The following is a 27085-nucleotide window of genomic DNA, read 5'->3' as shown; positions in this document are numbered from 1 at the left end:
AACCAGCCTAAGCTCCTTGTGTGATTTGAAGCACAAGTTTGGAGAGTTCTTTTCTTTAAGTACGGGATTTGTGTGGAGTTCAACCTTTTCATATATTTTTGCTAAAATGAAAGGCGCAAATGATAAAAGAGACGTGAATTAAACTTTCTAAACTCAACCGCTGTCAATTAAAGAAATGTTTATTTCACTTCTTCTTTATCTCATCCAACCAGTCGCTCTCGCCTTCTTTCTTATAACGTTCTGCAGTCTTTACTTTCTTACACGAATCTTTTCAAAACTTTTAAAGTCTTTCTGAAAACTCTTATAGAACTTGCGTCATGCATACACATACAGTATACTGTATATGTAGTTATTTTCACTCTAACATGGAGACTGAAGCCAGGCTGAAACTTCTGAGTTACTGATAAATGACATAGAGCAAGCTGGCAGAGACAGCATGTCGCACTGCTGCAACATGCAGCAATAAACCAACACCCATATTTGAAATATGGGTAAGCTGTCACAAAGGAGACAGCGATGATAAAGACAGGCTTAGTTCCTGTAGAGAAGCTTGACAATTGGTGTCACTGTTGTCTGCTGGGCTTAGGGGACGGGGGTCCTGCACAAACAAAGTGACCAATTAGGCAGGTCCCTGGCAACAGGAAGCTGCACCAGGACATTATGGCTGGCAGAGGCAGCCCACAGGACAGCAGGAAGGGGATCATTATGTGTGGAAATGGGCACTGCAGGAGGCAGAGCCGGCTCACAAACCACCTGCTCTAGAATACTGGGAGAAAGAGGAAGTGCAGTGAAAGGATTGGAGGCTCGCGCAGTGTGGTGCTGGTTGAAGAGGAAGGAACACAGAGATGATAGAGGAAGAGAGCATCAGTGTGGGAGAAGAATTACATGTGAATAATGGTGATGAATGCCGAGGCTATTAGCTGCAATGCAATGCTTGGTGAGGGTGAGCGGGGGACTTGAGGGCTGAGGCGTCTTCTTTATCCAACAACAATAGCCTCCGGGCCTGATGCCTAGCTAACGTATCACAAAGCGAGCAGCTTCTCTCAAGCTGAATAGCACTATCAGCTGCCTAGACTGAGCTCAGAGGGAAACGGTGAGAGATAAAGACAGAAACAGGTCTGCAAGGCTTTCATTCCTCCCTTCTGGTGAGATGTTACAACCTCGCTTTCTGAGGGACTTCCACATTTGGGGACCTATCACAGTAAAGTCCAGGTGTCTTTTTTATGATGCAGGCCTTCAAAAAAAAGACTCTTTCCATGTTTACCTCTGTGCTCGGTGTTCAATCTGAAGGTTGCCTGGGCCCGAAGGTAAAACATGAGTGGACTACAACTAAAAAATTATGAAAGGCGGAGATGTGAAAGAGGGGAGGGCGGGGTATGATGAAAAGGAGGTTTAAACAGAATAGGGCTGGAGAAATTAAAGGGAGAGGGATAAGAATAAAAGGGCAAAATATCAAAAGACAAGAAAAAAGAGGGAGAGCACTGGGGGAAAGACTGGAAAGCGAGAGATAACCAAACAAAAAAAAAGCGAAGCGGGGAGTCTCGCTCCTCGGTGACGTCCCGAGGCATCGATGACAACATTGTGCTTTGGCTGGAGGTCAGAGAAAGTAGGCAACACTGACTTCCTAATTAAGGATTCCCTTTTAGATAAAAGCAACGCAGGACAAAAAATGACACAAGCTCTGAAGCCACTGGCACACACACACATTTTATCTCTAGAGCTCTCGCTCTCACACACGTACACTAATTATTGATATCACTGCACAGCTGGCAGCGAGTTCAAATCGGTGTTTGCAGGCTTTGAGCGATCGGAAAATACAAGCCAAAAGCCAAACATGCATGTAATTGGCAAACACAGTCATCCATGTAACACTATGCATATTTTCATAAGCTCAAACACTGCCAGGAAGGCACCATCTACTATCATGTGAAGCATGGGGATCATTTTTGTGTGTGTGTGTGTGTGAGTCCTCCACACAAACATCCAGATGGAACGGTGTGATAGACAAAGAGGCTTGGGTGAAAACAGCTGTGGGCGGAAAAGAATAAATCTCACAAAAAGAGAGAAGAGAAAGAGAAAGACAATCAACCACTCCAAACCAAAAGGCATTAAAAAGGAAGAGGAAGGATCCGTAGCTGAAGAGTCTGACAACACAATGAGCAGCCTCCTCTTTTGAGAAGAGATATGGCTGAGTGGGCTGTTTTACTTTAGTGGTATCTATAAAAGCACAATACTGCTATTTCTACAAGCTACCTTTTCCTTAAAAGTAGGGCTTGATGGACACGTTGGTGTTTAAAAAACAGGGCTACAGGCTGATTGTGGCCTTTTAAAAACAGCCCATACTTCACGGACTACTAATGTGAATGACATTTTACTGCAGCACAGTAACATTTAAGTGAGCTTTATCACATTTATAACACAGCAGACTTCCAAAGACTTTGCATGTCAGTTAAAGGAACAGTGTGTAACTAGGGCTGTCAAAGTTAATGCGATAATAACGCAAATTCATTTTAACGATCTTTCGGAGGTTGTAGCAGGCTCAGTTTTAAAGCTAGAGTGAAGATACTGGTATCATGTTAAACTCGAAAATCTAAGGTACCAACCATATCATACTACCTTTTCGCACAGGAGGTTAAATAACGCTCCAAACGTACGGTAAATTTTGGTGAGGAAATGGGTTCTATGGGTATCCCAAAATGGACAAACCAAACACTGGCTCTAAAGAAAGCCTTTCACGTTTTTAGGTTACCTGAAGGCCACCGTAGTTCTCTGACACTCTTGTGAAACTGCGGTAACGTGAGCCACAGAGTGCTAAACAGTGGTGCCGCCAGCTGCCGTCTGACTTCCGTTGCTCCTAAACTAGTGTCATTACGGTATGGAAGGCCTCTGAGCGAGGTGAACGGCGTTACCACGGTGTTGCACTCAGCGGCTCACATTACTGCAGTCTTGGAAAGGGAGGAGTGAGCAGAGGGGTACTCAGTTGGTTGCAATCTGCAACCACACCGCTAGATGCTGCCAAATCCTGCACACTGTACCTTTAACTGTATTCTACAATTATTTTTTGGAAATTAAGCAGGCTGTAATGATGACTGTTTTCACAAGTATCCCAACGATCTCAACATTATTTAGCTCTCAGTCAAAATTAAGAGCCGATATGAAGGGAATCTATTTCAAATAAGTTCCTGCACACAACCATCAATAATAACCTACTACAGCAGGCAAATCGGATGTAGTTCATTTTTCTTCCTAATTAGTGGCACTGTTCAATATGCTGAATATGTTGCAATACATAAAAGTATATATCGTCTCTCAAGACCCAAATGTTTGCGATGAGAGCTTGGTTATTCATTTTATTTATAACAATAACCAAATACGGCTTTGCATTACAAAAAATGCAAATTAGATCAAAAGAGGATGTTTTGTTCTTGAAATGTGACATATGCAGTACGCACACAGGTACTATAACAGTGTGCTCCGTGCTGATAAGTACAAAGCCATTCTTGACAAAGATGTGTGCTGGAAAAATGCACTAGTTCTGCTATTGTTTGGAGGATTGTGCACTTTATATCTTCACAGTTACATTGTGGCTGTTGTTGTTTTGTAGCAAAGCCGAATGCAAATCTTACTGAAATGACACTGATGTGAAAGTAAGCGAAAGTGGAAGAACTATGATTATGTTCTAAATGTGCCCTGGTGGGTGTTTTTTCCCTCTGCTGTTAAACCCATTAGCCTTCATCAAACCATCATCTCCCTCACCTCATTAGCGCTCTACACACTAGTGTGTACGAACGTCGGTGTTGTTTCAGAGCCGGCGAAGATAATGGCTTCTTCTCTTAAATAAGCCCCAGTACAAAGCACAAAAGAGCAAGGAGGAGTGGGGATAATGTGTTTGTCCCGCATTACGAAAGCTCGGAGAGGAAAATAAATCCACCCTCTCCTGCTCACCAACACATTTTGTCTTTCTATTCTTCTGTGTTTCTATTGATCAGCTGAAAACGCAGAGAGAGCTTTTGGGAGTCTTCAATCGAACACCTTCTGTTTCTAAAACCGCTATTCTGAACGGCAAGGTCGGATGAAGGTGAAGTGTGGGAGCAGTGGTCCGCACGATGCAGGCACATCAGCAGGGGATTCAACCTACAACAGAATGATGCTTGATGCTTCACTTCATCTTTACTCAAGATTCTCAAAGGTTTTAACCGTCCTCCCATGTTCCTGTAATGCTCCTTTTTTAAGAATTTTCTTTTTAAAAATCCCAAAACTTGTTTTCCTCTACGTGCCATACAGGGAATGTCTTCGCTCTCCAGATGCACACTTTACAACACTTCTGAAAACACATTTGTGTAAAAAAAAAAGTTGATTTTTGGCTTTGCGCTACTTGAAATCGTTGCTGAGATAATCTGTATCTGTTACATACTCATGCACAAATTCATTTCACACATGGCTAATTTCCAAATCTACGTTGACGATCTATGATCTGGGAAATCTTGTGATCTGCAACTGTCTTATCTTAGAACGGAAAGTAATTCCCTACAGAGCACAGTGAAGAGTGTGCGCCAAATAATGTGTGTGTTTCTGTTTGAACACACGTTGGTGTGTCCACGAGCTCAGAGGGCGTTTGAACCTCAAGTGCTCTTTCCCCCGATTAGGATCTCACTTGGGAAAAGGGACAAACACGCCCTTCAACTCGAACGGCCTGCAGACGCACACGTCTTCACTCACAGACACAAGCACGTACGCACACATCAGACACTTGAAAGCTTGTGCCCCACATCGGCTTTTACCCTGTTTTTGTGATTTCGTCTTTTTCAAGTTTGCCATGTTCTCATCTCCTCTGATCAAAGATAACGGGTCGTTATCAGAGATCCTGAAACCAACCACTCTCAGTTCTCAATGTTGGCACTCTAATCCATTACATTTCTACTGAAGTCTTCTCCTAACCACATCCCATTGTCTTTTCCCCCTCACTCCACACTTCTTTTGCTCTCTCAAAACCTCTTCTCAATTCTCACACACTCTTGATCTCTTTTCAGCCACCTTCTTATTTTTTTGGCACACTGAAAGCAAGGAAGGCAAGTTTCTGGGCTAACCTGACAGGTAACCAGAGCACAGGAAGTTCTTCAGAGTTATAAACACATAAAAACAAACATGAACAATATTTTACTCGACTTTTGGATCAAATTTAGTTGTTGTTGGTTGGAACCATAGACTGTCTATAAAGATGGACGACATGAAAGCTCCCCAAAAGTGAAGCCAAAACATCTCGATCGCCCCCTGGTGGCTGGCTGCAGTATAGGTCATAAATCCCGCCCCCTCCATGTTAGCGGATGGGACATGGGTCAAACTAAAAATTCAAAGTACACGTCAAATAAAATGTTCCCAAACATGGTTTCTGTCATTTTAAGTAGCTCTTATCACGCTGATTTATGTTCAGGTGTTAATTTTTCTGATAAGTTTGATTTTAATGAGTTATTTGATGCTATAAAAAGGAGGTGAGACGTCATGATTGACAGCTGTGATTGACACCTGCTCTGAGTGAAGTAGTCGTGCAGCAAGAGGCTCGGGAATTATACGAGAATATGTGCAGCAACTGTAAAAGGAAATCTGTGAAACAATGTTTGATGGAAACGTGTAGTCATGTTGAAGGAAATGTAGAAATGACCAGTGGCGACTTACATGCTTCCTGTAGCCGAGCTGCTGTCTGTGGGCAGAGAGCCGTTGGAGCGCTCCATCTGGGCCAACCTGAGAAAGAAACCCTCATCATCAGTGACTGAAAACTTAAATTACTAGTTAATACTGAAGCATTCATCATCTCATCAGAGCGCAGAACAGCGATGTCAAACAAATGCGGATCTCAACGCCACAGTAGCACACCAATAAAAATTCAAAGGATGTGGTCTCCAAGCAGGTTACATGATGAATGACCAAATACAACGTTGTGGTCTAGTATGTGTGTGCACAACCATATTTTTTGAGAGATGTACAGCAGAGATGTGTGAGTGTGTGTAGGCGCATGCGTCTGTGGGGGAAACACTTTTTTTCTGGTCATATATTCAGACGAAGCAGCCATGCTAATGAGGCCGGTTCCTCATATCAAAGCCTGTCTTTCTATTTACTGAACTCTGTAACAGAGCGGCAGCAGAGTTGTCCAGCACATTAAGAACACGATCCAGTCACAAAACTGAACCGGGACAGAATATGCATGGAGGGGGATATTTAAAGTTATTATTCCACTGGTGAAACCTCATCACTGTGTGCATTTTTCCATGCAAATCTATAAGCTACGCCATAATCTACAATGTCAGGGTCTATATTTCAGTTAAAATTGTAATTTCGCAAGGCTCATGTCTGTGTCACTGCTGATAAAACAATGCAAGCAGAAACGCTGAGCGAAGGTTAATGGTGTGTGACCAATGAAAGGTTACAGGCCAGACAGAGCAGCGCTGCATCAGAAGAGCCTTCGTGATTAAAGCTTTTTTTTTTGCGGAGGGACGCTGGGTGCTGTTTTGACACAGTCAACCGATGTCCGCTTTAGAGAAGATAAGCTTTGGACTGATTAGAGGGGCAAGATGGGATTTGTGATACTTTGGGATCTTAATAATCAGACTTATCTTCAAAATCAAACATGACAGGTTTTCAATCTCAGTGCAGCAGAACATTAGTGTGGCGATGTTGGTGATGATTAACTGCAGATCACACACTGTGTACACGGGTCAGTGTGTTGATGTGCGCAACGGGATCATTTGAAGTGGGCGGCTGGAAACAGTCAGCGGGCGTGGCCTGCACGAGTTCACAGACAGTTATCTGACGTTTAATGTATGCGATCACCACAAAATAAAAAGCAGATACACACTGTTCAAAAGTGTAAGAGTGTAGCTTCTAATGACACTTCTCACGCCACAACAGCATATTTCAACAAGGTTTATAAAATATCTAGAGATGCCGTGTTCTCCGCTGTGTATACATTAAAAAGTTCAGGCCGACAGTTCAGTTACACTCAACTTTTGTGGAGCATTCATTTGTACAGATTGCTGGCCGTGACAGAAATCCAGATATTGCTCATTGTGTCTGTCAGTTGTTCTGGTGCTGTCTGAGGGCAAACTGGAGAATATCATGTTTTGCTTCTCTCATTTGTCTATAATTGCATGGTGAAACAGGTTTCAAAATGACACTTAAATGAAGGCTTATTTTTCTCTCATTTCGTGGTAAACTCTCCTTCTTTCTGCCTTATTAATGTCCCAGCTCAATAAAGCTGGATCATATTTGCAAAATATGCAAAAGCGTTCTTTGATAGATACTGGCAGAACGTGCTTTGTTTGTGATTCTGACCTCAAAGTGTCAACTTGAGATTACCTGGCAATTATCTCCTCTTCAAGAAGCACAGGAGCAACTAATAAAAGACAGCCAACATAATCTGAATTTGCATGATCGTCTGGAAGCTTTACTGTACAGTCGAAGATATACGACAGCTCAAAAATTCTTTAAATGTTTCCTTAAAAGAGCAGTGTGGAGGATTTAGTGGCATCTAGTGATGAGGTTGCATGTGCATTGGAGAACTACGGTGGCCTTCAGGTTACTGGTGCCTTGAAATAGGGTCAGGTTTACCGTGTTCAAGAGAAGAGTCCATATGAACGCCCCCTTCTTGTATATTCACGACCTCGCAAGTGGAAAGTGTCTGAAAGCTCAGCGTTTACGAGTTTTGACGCGTTTGTTGAGGCCATAGAAGTTAATTTTTCGGTGCATAATAAGTGAATATATTGTAATTTAATCATATATTGTTTTTCTTTGTAATTTTATAATATGTCTGAGTAAAATGTTGATATTGTATATATATATATATATATATAATGCATTGTAAGTACTGTACAGACTTAGAAAAAGTATGTGTTTTTTAGTTAATAAGTGTAAACGTGTAAGGTCCCTTTGGACGTGGCTTTCTCATTCTATAATGAAGCTTTCTAAATGTGCAACATTTAAATGCAGTTAGCTCGTCTTTATGTGTGTGCGTTGTGGCGTCTGAGATGATGAGATGATGATCGGGGAATGCGCTGCGTACCTGCTGGCATACTGCTCTATCCTGGAGTGGGTGTCGTCATGAGAGAGCTGGGGTGACTGGGACAGCCTGGAAATGAATGGGGTAATGGAGATGAATGAGATTCTGCATGCTCACACAACCTCATTAACACACACAGAGGTTCACAGGCACATGCACACGCTTGCTCACACGCACGCCACCTAATGGCCCTTCACAACATCACCTAGAAAACAAATCTGATGATCCTAGAGAGAGAAATAGGAGAGCAGGATGATCTACGGAGCGGTTGGATGGTTTTTGACAGCCGCTGCTGGGATGAGCAACTGAATGCTGGTTGGATGCTTTAGAAAGGAGAAGGAGGTGGTGGTGAGGAAGGAGGCAGTGGGTGAGTTTTTCGGTCGCATATTTCAGCCAGTGGATCGAGCAGGAGGGCAGGCAACATGCAGTGCAGCCATGGCTTAGTTGGAGTGAGGACTTAGGGGGAGGGGGTGAGTGAGGAGAGAGGGGAGTAAAGGAGGTGTCGTTAAAAGGCATTCCAGTCTGGAGACGAGGTGTTGCTGGTGGCGTAGATACTCACTCATACTGCTCCGGACACATGCTGATGAGGGTGACGGGACTGTAAGAGAATCGGAGGGAGGGAAGGGAGGGAGGAAAGGTACCACAAAACATTTCAGGGTCAAAAACACAGCACAGTGGAGGAAGACGTGGAAGGAAATGTCCGTCCAACAGCTGAGTGGCTGGACTCAACATAGAACGAAGGCATTTACAGTCACCGATACATGTGGTTATGATTATCCCCCGTGACTTTCTCTAAAACCTGCATCAAAATAGACTTGTGACACAGGAAATGTGTAGATTGATTGTCAGTTCAGTGAGTTTTGAAAGGGTCAAGATGGGCAAGATGGACCTGTCAGCACACTGTAATATAGCCAGGTTGTGTGTATGAAAGATTGCACAGAAAAGGGTTGATTATGACAGCTGACTTCACCGCTGTCACACATATTTCATTTAACTGTTTTTTTTTTTTTACAATTCCTCCTGCATACAGAATGATATGGCCCAAATTCATTCCTTTTTCTCATTTACTTCCAGCAGGATTTATTTACTGAAATAGCATGCCAGCGAAAACATATACACAACCTATTTTCTAGTTAATCTGCTATTGAATACATTATGTTATAAAAAGATGCATTTGATGCATAAGAACCCAGCAAATGAAGCCGCTGTTAATTAGAGAATTTGGATACAAAATGTGACAAGCCTGGATGCTAGAGGCACGAGTCTTGATTTCATTAAGTCTTTTCAAGTTACTGGTTTCTAGTCCGTGATAATTGCAGCTATTCTTAGAGACGCAGAAGAGCATAAATTGTTATTTGTAAGCAAGTGGGACACCCTCTTATCTCGAAAAATACAAAGAAACGTGTCGTTTTCGCGAAGGGGGCTGGCTAGAAATTGGTGAGATAACAGTTGAGGTTTGACATTCTTTCGCCTCGCGCTTTTGTTCCCACATTAAAGCAGAGAAATTTAGAGGGAGCCGTGCGGCTCGGTGGTTGTGTTTCTCACAGCGGGGCAGCCAGTGTAGTCACACTTCTGTAGCTGCGAGGAGAATTTGAAATGTAGCAGGGGATTCAGACGGAAAAGAGAGAAACAGCGAGAGAAAAAGAGATCGGGGTCGACAGGGCAGACTGAGCTAACTACTCAGAGCCGGTGGTGCGGCGTTTTCATGCGCCCCCGCCGACTTCTTTGCCAGAGGGTACAGTCGGGCTGCTCATTTTGTTTTTCAAGAGAGCGATGTCAGTTTTCATCTTTGCCAAAAAATGATAGCTTTGTAGGGTGTATATGATTTTCCTTTCACCCAAATTTGACCCGCATTGAGTGACATAACTTTAACCTTCAGATGGATACACTTGACGACGTAGTGAAGACAGAAACGCAAATTACTGTAACAGAGAGGGGGAAGAAATTGGAAATGAAGCATGAGAAAAAAATGAGTGATGGAAAGGTGACTAAAGGAAAGAGAGGGAGGGGAGAAATCACAACAGCAGAGACCTTGGGTGTATCTAGGGGCCTGACAAATGAGGCTGCTGTAAAGGGTGTGTTTTTATGGAGGGCTTGTTGAAGTACAATAACAGGGAGCAGAGCAGAGCCCTGTTAACATTTCACTTCTACTGGTATTGTGCGAAAAGTCTGAACAGGCAAAATTCATGACTACTTCATAAAAGATCAAGATCAGTCAATCTATTATGAATATCTTATTGCCTCAATCTAAAAAAAAAAAAAAGCTTTTCAGTGAAAATGACTTTTCTATTAAATCTGCGAGCATGTTCAAAATGAAGATATTTTTGTATCCCCGCTTTTTGATTTGACCTGAATGAGCTCACAAGTCAAACTCAATTAGACAGAAAATTCCAGCAGGATAAAGGTGGTGACATTTTAACAAAGTCTTTGAAAGATTAAAGTCAATCTCTTGGCCAGTAGAGTGAACATCAAGCTTGGGGTAAAGAAATGGTAATGGTAATGGTTAAGCAATAAACACCCACTCACAAGCTGTTTCTGAAGCTGGCTAAAATAAAACTACCAAACTTAAGACTTGGAGCGCCGTGCTTCTTATTGGCTACTTAAGAAAACTTGGAACCGCTCACTGAAAGAAAACTGCCAAAAACCTGATGTCTTTGTCATCTCTTTATGTATTTGTAAAAACCGTGCAGTCTGTGTTTCACTGTGTTTTCAGAGTTGTTGTTTTTTTTGTGAATGCCCTGAAAGCTTTCTAATTTAGTCCATCATGCTGTGGTAGTCGCTCTGTCACCAGTTAGCACTGCTTCCCTCTGTTCTCCCTGTCCTCCGTTTTCTCTGTCAGAGATAAAAGACTATCTGCGCATGTTGACACCTCTACCTGTCAGAAAGATAAACGTGTGTGTGTGTGTGTGTGTGTGTGTGTATATGTGGAGCATACACACGTAGATGGCGTACCCACCGTAACTACCTCTTAACGCACAAATAGAAATCCAGCTTTAGACGGTGCTCTCCATCATCAGTGGATAATTTGGAATCAAAAAAAAAATTTTGCAACATGATATTTGCAGAAGAGTTTTATTCACCTTAAACTAATTTACTTGGGCTACATACTTATCTACATATAGTAAACATAAGGGCGTTAACGCAAAAGGAATCCATTGGTACCAACAATGTCATACTAGCTTGTCGTTAAGGAGGTTTAATAACGCTCAAAAACTTGCGCTAAATTTTGGCGAGGAAAAACTGGCATGGCCATTTTCAAAGTGTCCCTTGACCTCTGACCTCAAGATATGTGAATAAAACTGGGTTCTACGGATACCCACGAGTCTCCCCTTTACAGACATGCCCACTTTATGATAATAAAAATCTCCCTTTAAGGTACATTACGAACAGATAAAAAATGTGCGATTAATGATTAATCACAATTAAATATTTGTATCGATTGACAGCCCTATTGAACAAACATACATATATAAAAACTACGCTTTTCTCTAATGTAATTCATTCTAAATTCAAAAACTACTTTGCTGACAACACAAAACTATTCACTTCATCTTTTCAGTCCTGTATAAATGTATTTCCCATTGAGTCATGTCTGCTAATGCAAAGGTGGCCAAAACTATTTTGTTGAGACTTGATTCTGAAAAAAAAAAAAAAAAAAGATTTAGCCACTTATTTTCAAATCCACGCTCAAAGCCATTAGCCTCTGCGTGGCGTAATGCAGCAGAGACTCATCTACTCTACCTGGTTATGTAGGGTAACAAGCAAAAACCAACACTGAGTGGGAAATCATTAGAATGGTTACTCTTTCGCATTATCATATGTAGCTGTGACAAATTAAAAATCCTCTCTGCCGTGAAAAGAAGCAAAGGTGTAAGTGGGAGGTGGGAGAGTAGGTGGTGTTTTGCTCTCTCAAGGTGGAAAGAAACGGAGTGGGTGGAACTAAAAAAGAGAAATGAGAGAAGAGTGAAAAGTAGAGAGACAGTGGGGGAGTGCATTAGAGAAGCCAATTATACAGCGGACTATCTAATTTCTCTTCTGCTGTTACAGTGCTTTAAAAAAATTACAATTTCTTAGAAGTTCACTTTGTTAAGACGGACAATAGAGCCTGCAAACACATAAAACAATTTTCTATGAATATTGTTTGTACACAGCAAGAGAAACTGGAATACTTTAAATCTTTAAACGTGATATTCAGGATCATGTTTAGTTTTTTCTTTCAATTTAATTTATCAGATTTGTATAAGACACAAATAAAACAAATGTCACATAGACTATATTTTGATCTTGAAAAATTGGGGTAAATCATATTTGTCCAATAACAATATGGCAGCAACTGTTTTGATGTTTACCTAATCTGTATAACTCCTCTTTATACCTTGTTCCAATTACAGAAAAGCTCTACTGTACAGTCGGAGCGAGGTATACAACAGTTCAACAATTCGTTAGAAGTTTCCTTAAAATATTTCACTTCATGTGCATCTTATGAAGTTTTGGTTTTCATTTGATTTAATTTACTGCAAATCACATTCCCCTTTTCCAAAGTATAATTGCCTTACCTTGTAAGGTCCTTTAAAAGTGGATTTCTTTTAAAACATAACTGAAATATATGTCGCATATACTATAGTTTGAGGTTGAAAAATTGGGAGAAATCATATTTTTATTACAAACAATATGGCAGCAAATGTTATGATGTTTACCTAATCTGTATAATTCCTCTTTTTCAGGGACCTTGTTCCAATTATAGAAAAATCCATTTCAATTTAGGTCAATTTAGATATGGCAAAAGCCACTATAGTGTGATAATATGAGTCTAAAATGAATATGGCATACTGAGAATTTCTCAACACTGATTGTATCTTTGAGCCAAAATGGCTCATTCAGGCTTATTTCTACACATAAAGCTGTTTATAGTGTACTCAAGCCTGTGACCACATGTGGATAGCCCACAGCTCACATTACTAATACAGTAAGAGAGACGGGAAAATGATGACCATGATGAAATGGTCCTAAATTTCTCGAAGTCTCCATTCCCTTCTGCCACATTTAGAAAAGATCCTTGCGTTTCACCACAATTCCTCAACCCTTCAGAGGCATTTATCAAGCAGGCATCTCTGCAGGAGTTATTTTTCAGGGAGGAAGGGAAGTGAGAATGGAGGAAGGTGGGAGATGAGGGGGAGGACGGGCAACGATGGGAGGGATGAAAGACGGAGTGCAATCCATCTGAGAGGTGGATGTCGGGGAAAATCCATCGCAAGTGAACAGGTGAGTCAGTGTGAATACACGCACAAACGTCTTTGAGAGTTTTATGGAGCTTATAAGATGCAAAACTACGTTGTTCAAAAGTAAGAGAGCCAGAGCGGGAAATGTGTGGCAGGCAGAGAAAAGGAGACAATAGATAGATGGACGGATAAAAATGTAGAGGAAAAACACAAAAACGAGTAAAACATAGTGAGTTTCGGAGAACACTTTGCAGGCGGGCGGGTATTCCGAAGGGCCGTAACTCAGACACACACTCCGGCGGGGAGGATGAGGACGCCGCCAGAGGCGTCTGCATAATATGGGCCGAGTTAAATGTCTCTCCGGGGGGATTTAGGGCTGGCAGGCGCAGGGACATAAATCAGACGTAGTCACTGGGGCAGGTGCTGCAGACAGAAGATCTACAGTGCAGCGACGGCACCTGGTAATGACTGGACCGACAGGTAAGTAAACACATCAGCTGAGTGGGAAATTAACACTCCCCACATGCTGTAGCACAGGTGTGTGTGTGTGTGTGTGTGTGTGTGTGTGTCAGGCATGAGACTTCTCATAACCTGAGGATATTTGACTGTAAGATAAATTTAAAGGGGCAGTTAACAAATTTTACATGTCAAAGTAGGGCTGGGCGATAATTCAATTTGATAATTCATCGTCTTTCAATGGAATCATATCGTGATATATATAGATCTTTATCGAGATATGAAATGACCTGTATCTGGATAGAAGATTTTGTCCATATCGCCCAGCCCTACGTCAAAGTCAGTCTTGTGTGTCTTGAAAGCTTTTGTCAAGTCTAAGAAAATTAATATTTCAAGCGTTATCACTCAAGCAATCTTGGCTGGGAGACTGAAAAGTAGTAAACGAAAGCCTGAGTTACAAAGTGGTAGCATGGTCGTTTTAGGCTTTAGAGCTTTATCGAGCAGGGAGGATATAAAGAAAAACGCTACCAAGGGTTTTGGAGCTTGGATCAGGATATCTCGACCTCTGACAGCATCAATTTTCTGACCAAGTCAAGGATGTGTGGGTGGAAGCCAACAGAGCTCCATATCACACTGTTTTCACTCAGCCATTTTTTGAGGATTTGATTTAAATCCCTCTTGGAACATCACTCACAAACACGTCACATTACTGAAGCTACAGACATCACTTATTACTGTGACTTTAGAACAGCTGAGAGGTGTTGTGAGGCATGATGGACACGTAAACAAACAAAGTGGATTCTGTTTCAGTCAATCTGTAAATGAAGGAGTGATTAATGTACTTTAGCTAATCAGATTTGAGCACAGCTTTGTTTCATTAAGACACTCAAGTGTTGCTTACGTTTCCATGTTGTCGCCCTCGAGAACCGTCTGGACCGGTAGGTAACCGAGCCGAGGATGTTTGGCAAAGTACTTTTTCGATCGGAACTTGTTCTTCAGCACTTTGGTGAAATCACGCATGTCCTCACCTGATGTCGTCTGCAGAGAGAGAGAGAGAGGGAGAAACAGATAACGTTTGTGTGTTATTTATTGCATTGTGCGTGTATGAGAAAGAGCATTGTGTTCATTTCCACAGTCTCTTGTGCACACATCAGCAGCATATGCATTTGTGTGGAAGAGAATGTGTTTTGTTAATTAGACAATTAGCAAAGGTGTTCCTCCTACTGAAGCGGTTTCTGCCTCGCAAGCAAACAGCAAATTACCACAACAGTTTGACCGGAGGGGGAGAAAATCCCTTTGCAGGGGATTCAGACAACCACCGCTGAACACACACACACAAATATACGACTCCCACAGTTGACAGATATGCGTAAATGAACAGACTCTATTGAGTTCACTTGGCTTATTGACTAATCCACGCAATTTAAGATGGTAGCTTGAGCAAACCAACAGCAATTACAGAACAATTATACTAAAGCTGGAGGAGAATTTGGGCAAGTTAATATGTGTGTGTAAGCTCCTTCCTGTGTGGTTTAATAGACAGGTTAAGATTTAGTTTTTTGCCTTTATTAGACGATGGGGGGAGAGAGAGAAAAGGGGTGTTATGCAGCAAAGGCCCACAGCTGGTCATAACGTCATAACCACTAGGCCACCAGGGCACTGCCTGACGGATTGTAACAACAAAATGATATTAGAGACACCAGCCACAGTCAAACCCCAACAACATCTCCACTTAGGAAAGGTAAAAACATGGAAATTACAGTAATCAAATACAGCACGGCGCCAAAGTTGGCTTCTTCGAAAGCACCAAAAAATCCCATTGGAACTATGAAAATGTCACTCCCATAAAAATGAAAACCTAATAAAAAAAGCAATATTGTGGCCATAAAGTACACAGTACGACAAAGATGAGGGAGCGAATCTTATTGAGCCTCTATAAGTCTTTAACTCTCTGCAAAATCTGCTTTTTGTGGAATCATTATTCAATATGGACTCCATATTTTCAAAGGCATAAAACTGAAACACAATTTGGTTGGAGTATGGGGAGAAGGGTAAATCTAATTATGTATGATGCCGATATTTTTAGAGGAAATGAAGTATAAAACTTGCACTTCAAAAGGTGCTGAATAAAGTTGAACTGAAGGATTCAAAATGACAGAATAAGTTGATTCAGATGAGTTTTCATTTGATTTCAGAAGGTATTACAGATGTGGGTCTTGGAGACATCCAATAGCTTGGAACTGCTAGATGTGGGGGATTTCCTACCAGTCTACAGTATCTTGCAGTTCAATAAAGCTCTGTTAGAGTCTGTGTCCACATAGCAGTTTTTTCTGAGCGCAAGCATCTCTTTTTTATATTATTCCCACTGAAGAGAGAGCATATGTCAGTTGAAAATATCCAAACTTTTCAGAACAGCGCTGGTGACGTCACTGTAGAGATGGAGGAGAAGCTTGTTTTGGCCGTGTCTGTCTATCCTGAGCTTTATATGTCAGACAGACACTATCATAGCAAAGACTGAAAAGCCCATTTGTGGGAGCAGATTGGCTGGGTGGACACTGAATGTTGCTGGTGAGCTTTGTGCTTTTATCGCCTTACGTATTGTGTCTGACAGATCGTCCTCCATGCTCTACAGCTGTCAGATGAGCGGTGACAATTTCATCCATACAAAGTATGAGGGCAAGCATCCTCCTGTTGGTGCTCATGGTGAAAAAACAATGTCAAACAAACAGATAGCAGCCAAAATAGATAAGAAAAAACAAAGGGGCGATGCTAGTCAATCATACAACGGTGTTTAGAGTGGTGATATGTCGTCAAGATATTGTTGTCAAAGAAACATAAAAAAGCGCTTGAAGTGTTTTTCAATGAAACGCTGGGATGAAGGCGGCGCTTTTGGACACTATATGGACACAGGCCCTTAAAGCTTCAGTAGGCAGAAATGTTTGAACATCATTGGGCAAAAATTCCATAATAACCTTTCAGCATATTGTAATTCAAGTGTTCTGAGAGATAACTAGACTTCTGCACCTCCTCATGGCTCTGTTTTCAGGCTTTAAAAAATCTAGCCCGTGACGGGAGACTTTGGCCAATCACAGGTCATTTCAGAGAGAGAGAGCGTTCCTATTGGCTGTGCTCCGGCTGGAGGGCGGTGCTTAGTATTTCCTCAAACAGATCTCAACATGGCTGCCGGGTCACAAACTTTCTCATTTTACAGCTAAACAGTACACTACAAGATGTTTCTGAGAACATTTAAGGCAAGAAATAGGCATTACAGTAACAGAATATTGATTCATATTTGATCAGCGCTGCCTAGTTTGACCGTTTGGTCGGAGTTCGCAAGTGATTGACAGCCAGCTCATAGATGGCAGCTGGACAGCAGACTCCAGCTCGACTCTGATTGGTTGTTTTCCTCCGGTCTGTGAAATCTTGCAGATGCCGTTATGAGCACCGGAGGACACCAGAAGACACAGGGGCACATGATTTTTTTCAGATTACCTGTCTCATGCACTACTGTCAGGATATAGTGACGTATTATAAAAATAACTTTTTTTTAAAATCATATTTGCTCCATTTCTACCCACTGCAGCTTTAAGTTGGATATGCAGTGTTAATTATCAGCAAGTGTCACGTGATATCACAGCTTTCCAGCGGTATTCAAGTGAAAGCTTTTCGAGGTTTTCATTGCTTTTGTTCTACAGCCATTCCTGTATTGATCCCACTGTACTGTATGCTTTAGGTCAGTGTTGAAGCAGAGCATAAGCTGTTGCCACAGTCTAAAGTGTTTGGCACTGCGAAGCAAGCTGTCCCCAATAATTTGCTTGTATTTGGCTCCAATCGTTGCTCCCTTTTATCCTTGTTTGTGCTGAAAAGCCTGCGGACAGTATGCTGCTGTCACAGCCATTCTTCAAAGGAGTGACGGTGATAAGTTGTGAGTGACCGCTCTCTGGCAGACGCAGAGCTCAACAGTACAGCTGATGTGCTCAAATATTCATTTCACATCAGTGCTTAAAATCTTTTGTGATTTGCTCTCAGTCTGTCACAGCTTCCAGGCGGCTGTCATGAGCCTCTCTTTTTCCGCCAAACACACCAGATTTCTGCCACGCTGATTATTGTCCTTCTCGTGAGATCTGCCATCATATCTGTCTTATCAGCGTGGGCCTCACGTCCATGATCTCATCTAATCAAAGTCTGTCTTGCTGAGCTGCTCAGGTTGTTGGGCGACCAGCTCTAATAATAGAAAGTCTAATAATGTCCTTACTGTGCCCCTAATAGATACACTGATACTGTAATTGCAGTTTAAATAATACATGTTTAATCAATTGAAGTGGCCTTAGAGTGGGTCAAGATGAAGATTGAATAGATAGATTAACCTTAAGTGTGGTTTAGGGTTGTGGGAAATGTGGAATCCTCTCTGAAGTCACAGTTTATTTCTTCCTTTCCAGTAAAGCTGCCGATCAGTAAACTCCTGACTGATTAACGTACCCTATAGCTGCCTCATAATCTTCTTTAACCACCATTTTAAGTGTTTGTTGCTGCAGCACAGCTGAATATAAGATAAAGTTTTTCAAAGTCGCGGCAGGCAGCTGCTGGGCATCTTAACTCAGGGAAGAATGATCACTACTCCCTGCAGCTCCTCTCCCAGAGTCAATATCTATCCCATTTGCAAAATTGAAAAAGCAAATTAAAAGACAGAAATGAGAAACATCTCCACTCGAGTCACTCAAAGTTTGACGTTAAGCAATATTGAAAGGAGTTGGCCCACAAGTGTGCGATCCTAATTGAGAAAGAGGGCAATGTTCACTTTCGCGGAGCTCCCCCTTTTCTAATATTCTTCTCTCTGCGTAGTAGTAAAGTGAAATATTGCTTTCTGGCAGAAAGCATAAAAAGACCTCAGAGAGCCACGAGCATTTTACCATTTGTTCATGAAAATCCAAATTAAGCCAGAGGTCTGTCGGGAGGGTTGATTGTGGAACAAGTTGGAAAAAATCAGCTGCATGGGAAGTAAGACGCAGAAGCAAGTGCCAGGAGTAATGTCAATTAACATTAATCACAGTGACGGGATACAAATCTGCTCTACACATACTGTCTATGAAACGCCTTAAGAGCAAAACTATGAGACCAAATGGTTTTCTGAGATTGGGAAGGAATGATTTAAGTTGATTCTCACAATGTCACAAGATCACGTGAGAATCGTGGGATCACATATCACACGAAAATCCATCGTGTCAGGCTTCAAGTAATGCGTTTGTGTCCGGCAAGCCAGAGCACAGACCAATCAGGAGCTAAAGGCTGCTACGGGCGCGGTTAAGGTGTGTGTGACGATAAGAAGAGGTTAGCATATATGCTGCAGTAGCGTTCGTTATACAAGAACTGGAGAGCATTTCTTCATTGAAAGAAGAGCACAGAACGGCACTGAAGGAGATGTTTTTGCTCTTCTCCTTACTGAGTTTGATTGACAGATGGTTCATCCAATCACCTGCCAAGTATTTTTTGAAAGTGCTGGCCCTTTTTCAAAGTGTTTCCATTGACTGCTTCTCAGATGGTTCTGCGTAACAAACCATCTGGCGGGTCAAGTTACTGAACCCAACCTTAAGTCTAAAATGGAATGCAGCCTTCGAGCCAGGCCTTAGTTGACTTCAGACCGAAATGCTCCGCCTGTCCCACCACCACCACCAAGTATCCTCCCTTCACCCCAAATTAAAAAAAGAACGTGTTTTATTTTGTCTTCGTCGAATCAACCAATCATTAAAATGCCACATCGAAATAACATGTTTTACTAATATCTGATTGGTTGGTTTTGCCATTCACTGTGTTTAAACAGTGAATGGCCGTGTGTAACGGCCTTAAATCGCCTGAAAACGTCACAAGGCTGCTTCAGTATAACCATAACCCCCGGACCCACCTAGCTCTACTTCAGATACTTGTGGAAAGCCATTTGATTACTGTACACAGCCTGCCTGTACTCGATGGGATATAGATCTAGATAAAAACCTAAGAGAGTGCACATTACAGTCCTAAAGAGCAGATCTTTTGCTGCGATGATCGCCTATTTGACAACACAAATACGCCGTCTCACGTTACAAAATCATCTACTAGGAATGTGCGCTTGCACATATTTTACTGGCTGACACAGTTCTTTACCAAATGACAGTGTATTGCGACAATATTTGAGCGACTCTTCTGCAGGAAGACCCTGTGTTTTTTTTTTGCCAGAGCTCTCTGCGTTTGGCAACCCCACTCCATCAAGGACGCAGTGATCCCATTCAAATGCAATCAATATTATAGCAGCATATTGATGCTCACGGTTTTGGAACGAGATGATCACATACGGGTGAAACGTTCAGTTGTCCACCGACTTTCAGTACAAATAACAATTCATAGAAAATATCTGGAAATCAAAACAACAGCTAATATATCTGATGTGTGCCTTCATTAAACGGATGAGCGAAGTGTGTGAGCAGCATGTGGAAAAGAGATATGAGTATGAGCTGCTGAACAACGTGTGCGTCTATGTATGTGTGTGTGTGTTACTCCCTCACCGGTGTGCAGTACTCCACCATGGGGTAGTTGAGCTTGTGGCCCTTGGCGGTGCGCCCAGAAAAGAAGCAGCTCTGACACACGTCGTAGTTGAAATGCTTCAGACTGCGATACCTAGAAGGAGAGAGCGAGAGGAGAGGAGAGAAAGGGAGGTGAAAAGTGGGATAAGTTGAGTTGGGAAGTAGATGTCCCTTTCATGTCCTCAAGGTGTGTGTGTGTGTGAGTGAGCATACATGTAGTCCTACAACATGATTCATCTCCAGGCTGCACTGAAGCCTTCTGGAGAGCTGTCGATTTCCCTGTCACACCATCCTCCACATGCATACGTTCACACACACACACACACACATATCCAAACCCTTCTCAATATGCTGACAGCAGTGTGAAAGACAGTTGGATTTCCACCAAAACACAACAACGTGACAACAACTGTCAGGATGTTGTCCTCAGCAGCAGCTGTAGCCAGAAGGCCATTTAACAGCTCGATTGAGACGGGAGCCATTCAGACATAATAGCTTAAGTCTTTTATCTTTCTCTCCTCTCCAAGGTTAGCTGACTGATGAGCTACGAAGAGACCGCCATATATCAAAGGATGCAACAGCGCATTCGACACCACCAAGTCAAAAGCGCCATTACATAGTGACATGTAGCATATTACTACGAGCAGGGGGCGTTAACTCACCTTCACAGCTGGAGGTGCTGAGATGGCCCTTAATGCACAAGGTTATCCGCTAACAACTTCGGTTAAAGATGGAACTTGTATAAAAAGTGCTTTTTATCAAGCTACTTTTGTGCAAGATTCCAGTACATATGCTTTACGAAATAATTGTCAATATAGGAAAATGATGTAATGATGTTACAGCTGACTCAGGTTGGTGGGAGGTACAGTATGTACTTTGTAGTCAGCGAGTTGTAGCTGCTAATTTACTGGTTATTGTGACAATAAATGTACTTAAGATCAGCATCACAGCAATTTGGATGGTTCTATTTTGATGGTTAATTTTCCATCTAAACACAAATAGGTTGTTAATATTCATTTATCAAATCATAATCTCTTTTTCAAATTTGCTGAGCTACTCCACAATCTCTCCACGTACCCCGTGGCAACTGCAGAAGTACCCACACGGTTACACTCTGATTTTAAATGGCAATAAGATGCTCTGACAAAGAAGATATTAAAACAAAAGTAGAGGAATAAAACGGCTTTAAAAAATAAAGGTCAACATCTAATTCTACATTATTAGTCCTATAAATTATATTTAAAACACCATGAAGGTCTTTTGTCTCACTGGCATTTTGCAGCAGAAGCCATTACGTTTTAATTATTGTTGGCAGGTCCGACATTGGAATTAAGTAAGCAAATGTAGCGCATGCTTAGGACAAGTTTGCTTGGTTGCACAGGAAATGGTGCGTATTGAATGTGGCTTGTTAACTATCACCACCAATTTGTGGCGGTTGAGTTGACATTCTTCAAATGTACACTCATCTGCTGACATGTAATGCTTAAGACTTCTTGGATGATCCCATGTACCATGCTAGTTTGAAAACTACTGCTATGAGGGGGGGGAAAATGAAATCTACAAAATGCCTGCTATGCATTTTCCTTCCTCTTTCTCTCTTGCTCGTTGCCTTTCCCTCCCTCCATCGCTCCCTCTCATCGATCAATGCCACAACTTGGCAGACGTGTGCTTCATCAAATGTCTGACTGTATTTCTCTTTCTGCTGGCAAAGCAAGGGATCTGAAGGGGACAATCCAGCAACCCTACTTCACTTAGGATAGTGTTACACGTATCTCCGGCCACGGGAAAAAAAGCTTTTCCCTGCACAACCGGTCAGTGAAAAACTAAATTTCATGATAAATTGACTGTTGAACAGCAACGCACATCTGTCTTTACTGTGTAAGATGCGATAAGATCAGGAACCGACTGAAAAAAAGCAAAGGGAGTGTGTGTATGTGTGATTGTGAGTCCTGCACAGTATCAGAGGGTGGTCTGTTATAGATTATTGCCAGCCAATCAGCTCTCTGTGAACTTTGTTTGTGTGTGTGAGCGTGTTTGTGTGTGTGAGCGTGTTGCCGTCTTTGTGAGCATGTGTGCATGTTTCCTTGCAAACCACCGGATGGTATTTAGTCAGTGGTGTATCAGCTGTTGACATTTAGATAAATGCCTGCCCTCCAGAGCAGATCTGCCCTTTATGCTCAACCGGGAGAACACACAACACTGCCACATTTTGGTGTTTGTGTGTGAGGCCTGATACATGTTGCAGACTTTATTTTGTGTGTGTGTGTGTGTGTGTGTGTGTGTGTGTGTGTGTGTGTGTGTGTTTACCTGAAGCCAACAATAGGACACTCCTTGCAGATGTTACACTTGGCCTGATGTTTCGCCGTCTCCGCGGCGGCCACTCTGTGCAGGACAGGAAGCCAAACCATAGACTGGGGCTCCAGACGCATCCAGTCAACAAACTGCCTGGGCTCCAGCTCCACCTTATTGGTCACCTGGGGCATAAAAGAGGCAAGAGTTAGGAGCATTCGAATCAAAAAGTTCAGCCACTGTGTGAAGTTTACAGTTTCTATAAAAGTTCCAACACAGCTGGTGAGAGCACTTTGTAGCATGATAGAGAAACATGCACCACGTCGTTCGCATAAATGCATAACAGGCCATAACTCTTCGCTTGTTACGGAAAGCCTAATAAAGATGCAGACAAGTTTAAGATGGCCATACATATTAAAACGACGATTCCCTGAGGCGCACTACGGCCTTGAATTGTGGACCAAGACTAAATAACTTTTACGAGCTCCTTATTCATGTTTATTGGTTGAAATATCTAACAATAAATATTGATTGATTTTAACACCCTCACTGCCCTTGTCCTGCACATCCATAGTTTTGCTGTTAGCTAACAGCCATATTGCTCCGTGCAAGTAGCTATGAAAAACACCCCCAAACTCCTACTCTTAACTGCTGCTCTAAACTTTTGGAGGTGTAATCGTTTATGTAACCTGTACTTGCACAGCGCTACGTCTATTGTTTTAAATATTTTAATGTGTAACAATATCTAGGCTTCTCCATCAACAGTGTCCACTTTCTGACTTTTGTCCCTTTAAAACCAACCTGTCAACAAGAAGAAACATTACAAGACACACAAAAGACGATATTTCAGGAGAATATTTGTTCGAGAGCAGATTATAATGAGCCCATTGGAAAAGCCAACACAGGGTGAGAAGCTTTGACACGGCTGTTGTTACCGCTAAACCAATCAAAGACGACCTTTCCATCATCCCTGACATGTAAAAAGGGCAGCAAATGCAGCAAAAGGCTGAATACATTTGAAATAGGACGGGAGAATAATCAAAGGTATGTGCGTGTGTATGTGTGGGTGTGTTTTCTCTGATCCTTTCCCAGGGTTTGCGGTGTGTAAGACTGCAAGTGTCTCAATTTTATTAGCATATCCTCCTGAAAATGAATTCAAGCTACAAAACAAGCTACAGCAAATAGAGGCAAACTCCAACCTGGAAATCAAAATCAGGGATTGGCTTTTTTTATAATCAATATTTGCAGTCAGTTCTCAAAAACAACATCCACCAGCGAGCTTTGGTGTGTGATAAGGTTAATGTGTTCACAGCACCAAATATCGAAAAAGATCAAGTACCAAAAACTGGCATCAAATATTCACTCAGATTTGTGCTCTTCTTTACTTTACTTTATGAAAAGTTTCTCATTTAAAGTTTGTCAAATATAGACTGTATTTCATAAGGGAAGATCTTGTACAGCTGCCTATGTTTAGACCATTGACGTCAACCATTGGTTTGTGGACTGCCGCTTTGAAGCCTTGAGTTTGACATTTTGCCCGTCTTCATCTTGTTTTTTTGCAACCAGAAGTGACACGAGAGGATGGAGCTAAATACATCCGAACGCTGAATAAGACATTTTCAGGTGACCAACAAGGTTATAATTAACTTTATGGTCTATTTGACTCTAAATGGGACCATAGTTTACTAAATGAACATCATGCTGTATTGAAGAAGACTTGAAACTAGCGATTGAGACCATAAACTCATGTTTACAATGTTTACTGAGGTAATAAATCAAGTGAGAAGTAGGCTCATTTTGTCATAGACTTCTATACAATCAGACTTCTTTTAGCAACCAGAGGAGTCGCCCCCTGCTGGCTTTTTCTTTTTTTCAGATTACCTGTCTCATGCAGTACCATCAGGATACAGTGACCGTTTTATAAAAATAACTCTTTTTTTTATCATATTTGTTCAAGGTTACCAACCTCAGCCTTAACTGTCCTTGGGCTGCATTAGATTGGCAACTACTATTTTCATTTGCAATTAACTTGCTTATTATTTTCTAGATTATTAAGTTTGGTCTATAAAATGTCATTAAAAAAAGCCCAAGGTGACACCTTCAAATTGCTTGTTTTGTCTGACCAACAGTCTCAAAATCCCAAATTACTCAGTTTACTCTCACAGAGGATGAAGAAAACAATATTCATATTTGTGAGGCTGGAAGCGGTATATTGTTTTTGGCATTTCCCTTAAAATAATATTTAAATGATTAATCAAATATAAAAATAGTTGCCGATTATTATTGTCAATTAACTATTTGATTTACCTTTTTGTGTGTTGAATGTTTATATTGCTAAAAGTAAGGTATCAAAGAGAGTATCGTTTGGCTATCTGGTATGGTATTGGCACTAGTGTCAAAGACATTTCAAGTGATACCCAGCCCTAAAGATCAGCTGGGTAAATGCATTTGAGGTGATCAATCATTGACTATTTATAATGTTCAATGAATTATATGTCCATTTTGAAAACCATTAAAATGTTAATTAAGTGTGGTTCTTCCAGATGGGTTGAAGGGCATCCTGTAAGAAGGCTTCTGTAAGTCACTGGTCGACAAATAAGAGCGCTGCCAATGAAACTTCCACCCTGATGACGTCTCAAATCATCTTTACATCCTTCACCCTCCCGTTCGACCTTCTCCTACACAATCAGAGCACGTCTCTGTCTTTCCTTTCCCATAGTGGGCTAGCCTCATCTTCACCTCCGTGCCATCTAACGGCAGAATTATAGCACTCACAGATTAATTACTGCAGAGGAGAGATGGCTGAAAGGATGACGAGATAGACGGATGGATGGATAAATAGAGGAGCGTCACAAAGGAACAGTGAAAGAGGCCATATTTATGGCGGCACAACTCGTTCATCACAGGCCCATTAAACTAAATGGACTGGGTGACTGCAGTGTCACTGGCAGGGCACACTGACACACAGGGTTTTGCATGTGTTTGTGTGTGTAAATGAGAGTGTGTGGGTGTGAGTGAGTCTGGTTTCTACCTGCCGACTTTGTTTGATGATTGAATGATTAATGAGCAACTGGACTACGGCTGGCACAGCAATTCATGATCAAGTCTGTGAGCAATTAGTGCGTGTACCTGTGCATGCTCAACTCTCCGTGTGCATGTGTGTGTTAATAAGTCATCAAGAGAGTGAACTGTAGGCAAGGTGTTTGCCTTTTTTCATTATTTTCAGAAGAAAAGAGAGAGAGATACGGTTTAAAACTGCCTCACGCTGCTATTTTGAGAGGCGCGGCGCAGGAGACCAGTGAAATTTATAGCTTCCTAATTTTAATGTTTGGCTCCCGTTTACGGCCGCCGAAGCGTGAGCCAGGGGAGGAACGGTGAGGAAAATGAAACGGCGATCCTGGGGGGGATGAAGACGTCATTAAATGCCAGTAACGTCCAGAGATAAACCCGAGGAAAGTGGTTAGCTGGCGACAGTAAAACACTCGGGGACAGCCAGCAGAAGACTGGAGGCCATTTGAGGCTTCATGGTTGGTCAGCAGAGCTCAAATACTGAAGCACTTTTACAGGATTGAGAGAGGCAGGTGGTAGATGGCTGGGAGACGAGGATGAGACTGAGGTGCTTAATGACAATTAGCTTTGGGAAGATGCATCGAAATGTAATCTCTTACACTACTGATTACCTGCCAGAAACTATTATCAGTAATGTAACTCTAAATATACTGACCATTTTGACCTTCCTTTGGTTCCAAAACCTTCACACTTACATAAAGCCAGACAAAGCCGTGGGTACATTTAGAAGCCAATGCAGAAATGTTGGCAGAGACAGTTCCTGCTCTGTTTCAATGTAGTGGAACAGCCAAACCATAAATCCCATCTTTTTGAAGCTCATAATGTTCAGCTTTTTGAACACTGTATCAGATAGGTGTTGGTTTATGTCATGGATAAAAGTAGAATATCAGCCTTTTTTCCAATATGCAAAGCAACAGATGGCAGTCACCAGTTTTGTTTGTAGCGGATACAAAACTGTGAACTCTGTGCCTGGAGAGAGTGATCCAGCCGTCTGCAGGACTACCAACACACTAAACACCTGAGTGTCCCCTGAATATGTGGATATGCTAGTTTATCAAAACAAGAATGACTATTTAGGCATTTTAAGAAGAGGTGTTTTAGTTTAGTTTAGCGCCCAGTGTTCTAAGTTGTTCTGTCTCCAATCTAGGAACCCATCGTCTATCAATCTGACGACGGATAACCCTGTGTGGGTAAAGGGTTATATTTCTGGGGTTACGGTGTCGCCAGCGGATATCCAGGCCAAGACTTCCTTTTCTGCATGCTGCTCATTGTTTACAGGCCGATTAGCATCTTGAGATGTGAGACTGGAGTTGCAGTTGAGAGACGACATGTGCGACCCGATTGTTTCACAAGTAGCCAGTTTACAAGCTAATTTTAAACCAATAAAAATCTTGTCCCGATGCAATATCTGTTTATAGAGATTATTCTGGCTCGGGCCTTCACTGGCC

At 41.9% G+C, this 27085-nt stretch overlaps 1 protein-coding gene and 1 long non-coding RNA gene across 12 annotated transcripts in view; one reads left to right on the top strand and one right to left on the bottom strand.

Annotated features, from left to right (window-relative positions):
- utrn (utrophin) overlaps positions 1-27085 on the bottom strand; it is a 196271-nt gene that overhangs the window by 15750 nt on the left and 153436 nt on the right. For 8 of the 11 annotated variants that reach the window (XM_037751076.1, XM_037751075.1, XM_037751071.1 and 5 more), the window contains 6 exons: positions 22587-22753; positions 20262-20373; positions 14627-14763; positions 8610-8648; positions 8054-8119; positions 5674-5739 (listed from right to left, as the gene is read on the bottom strand). In XM_037751076.1, coding sequence (XP_037607004.1) covers positions 5674-5739; positions 8054-8119; positions 8610-8648; positions 14627-14763; positions 20262-20373; positions 22587-22753 — 587 coding nt within the window. The other 3 variants (XM_037751074.1, XM_037751072.1, XM_037751078.1) reach the window with 3 other exon arrangements.
- LOC119477163 lies at positions 5750-26958 on the top strand. The gene is made up of 3 exons (XR_005204186.1): positions 5750-7670; positions 26569-26572; positions 26948-26958. It is a non-coding gene; the product is annotated as an uncharacterized LOC119477163 (long non-coding RNA).

This window comes from Sebastes umbrosus, chromosome 18 (genome assembly GCF_015220745.1).
Source record: "Sebastes umbrosus isolate fSebUmb1 chromosome 18, fSebUmb1.pri, whole genome shotgun sequence".
NCBI classification, from domain to species: Eukaryota; Metazoa; Chordata; class Actinopteri; order Perciformes; family Sebastidae; genus Sebastes; species Sebastes umbrosus.
Note: the sequence above shows the minus strand (reverse complement) of the source record. Positions and strands in the feature narration are given on the sequence as shown.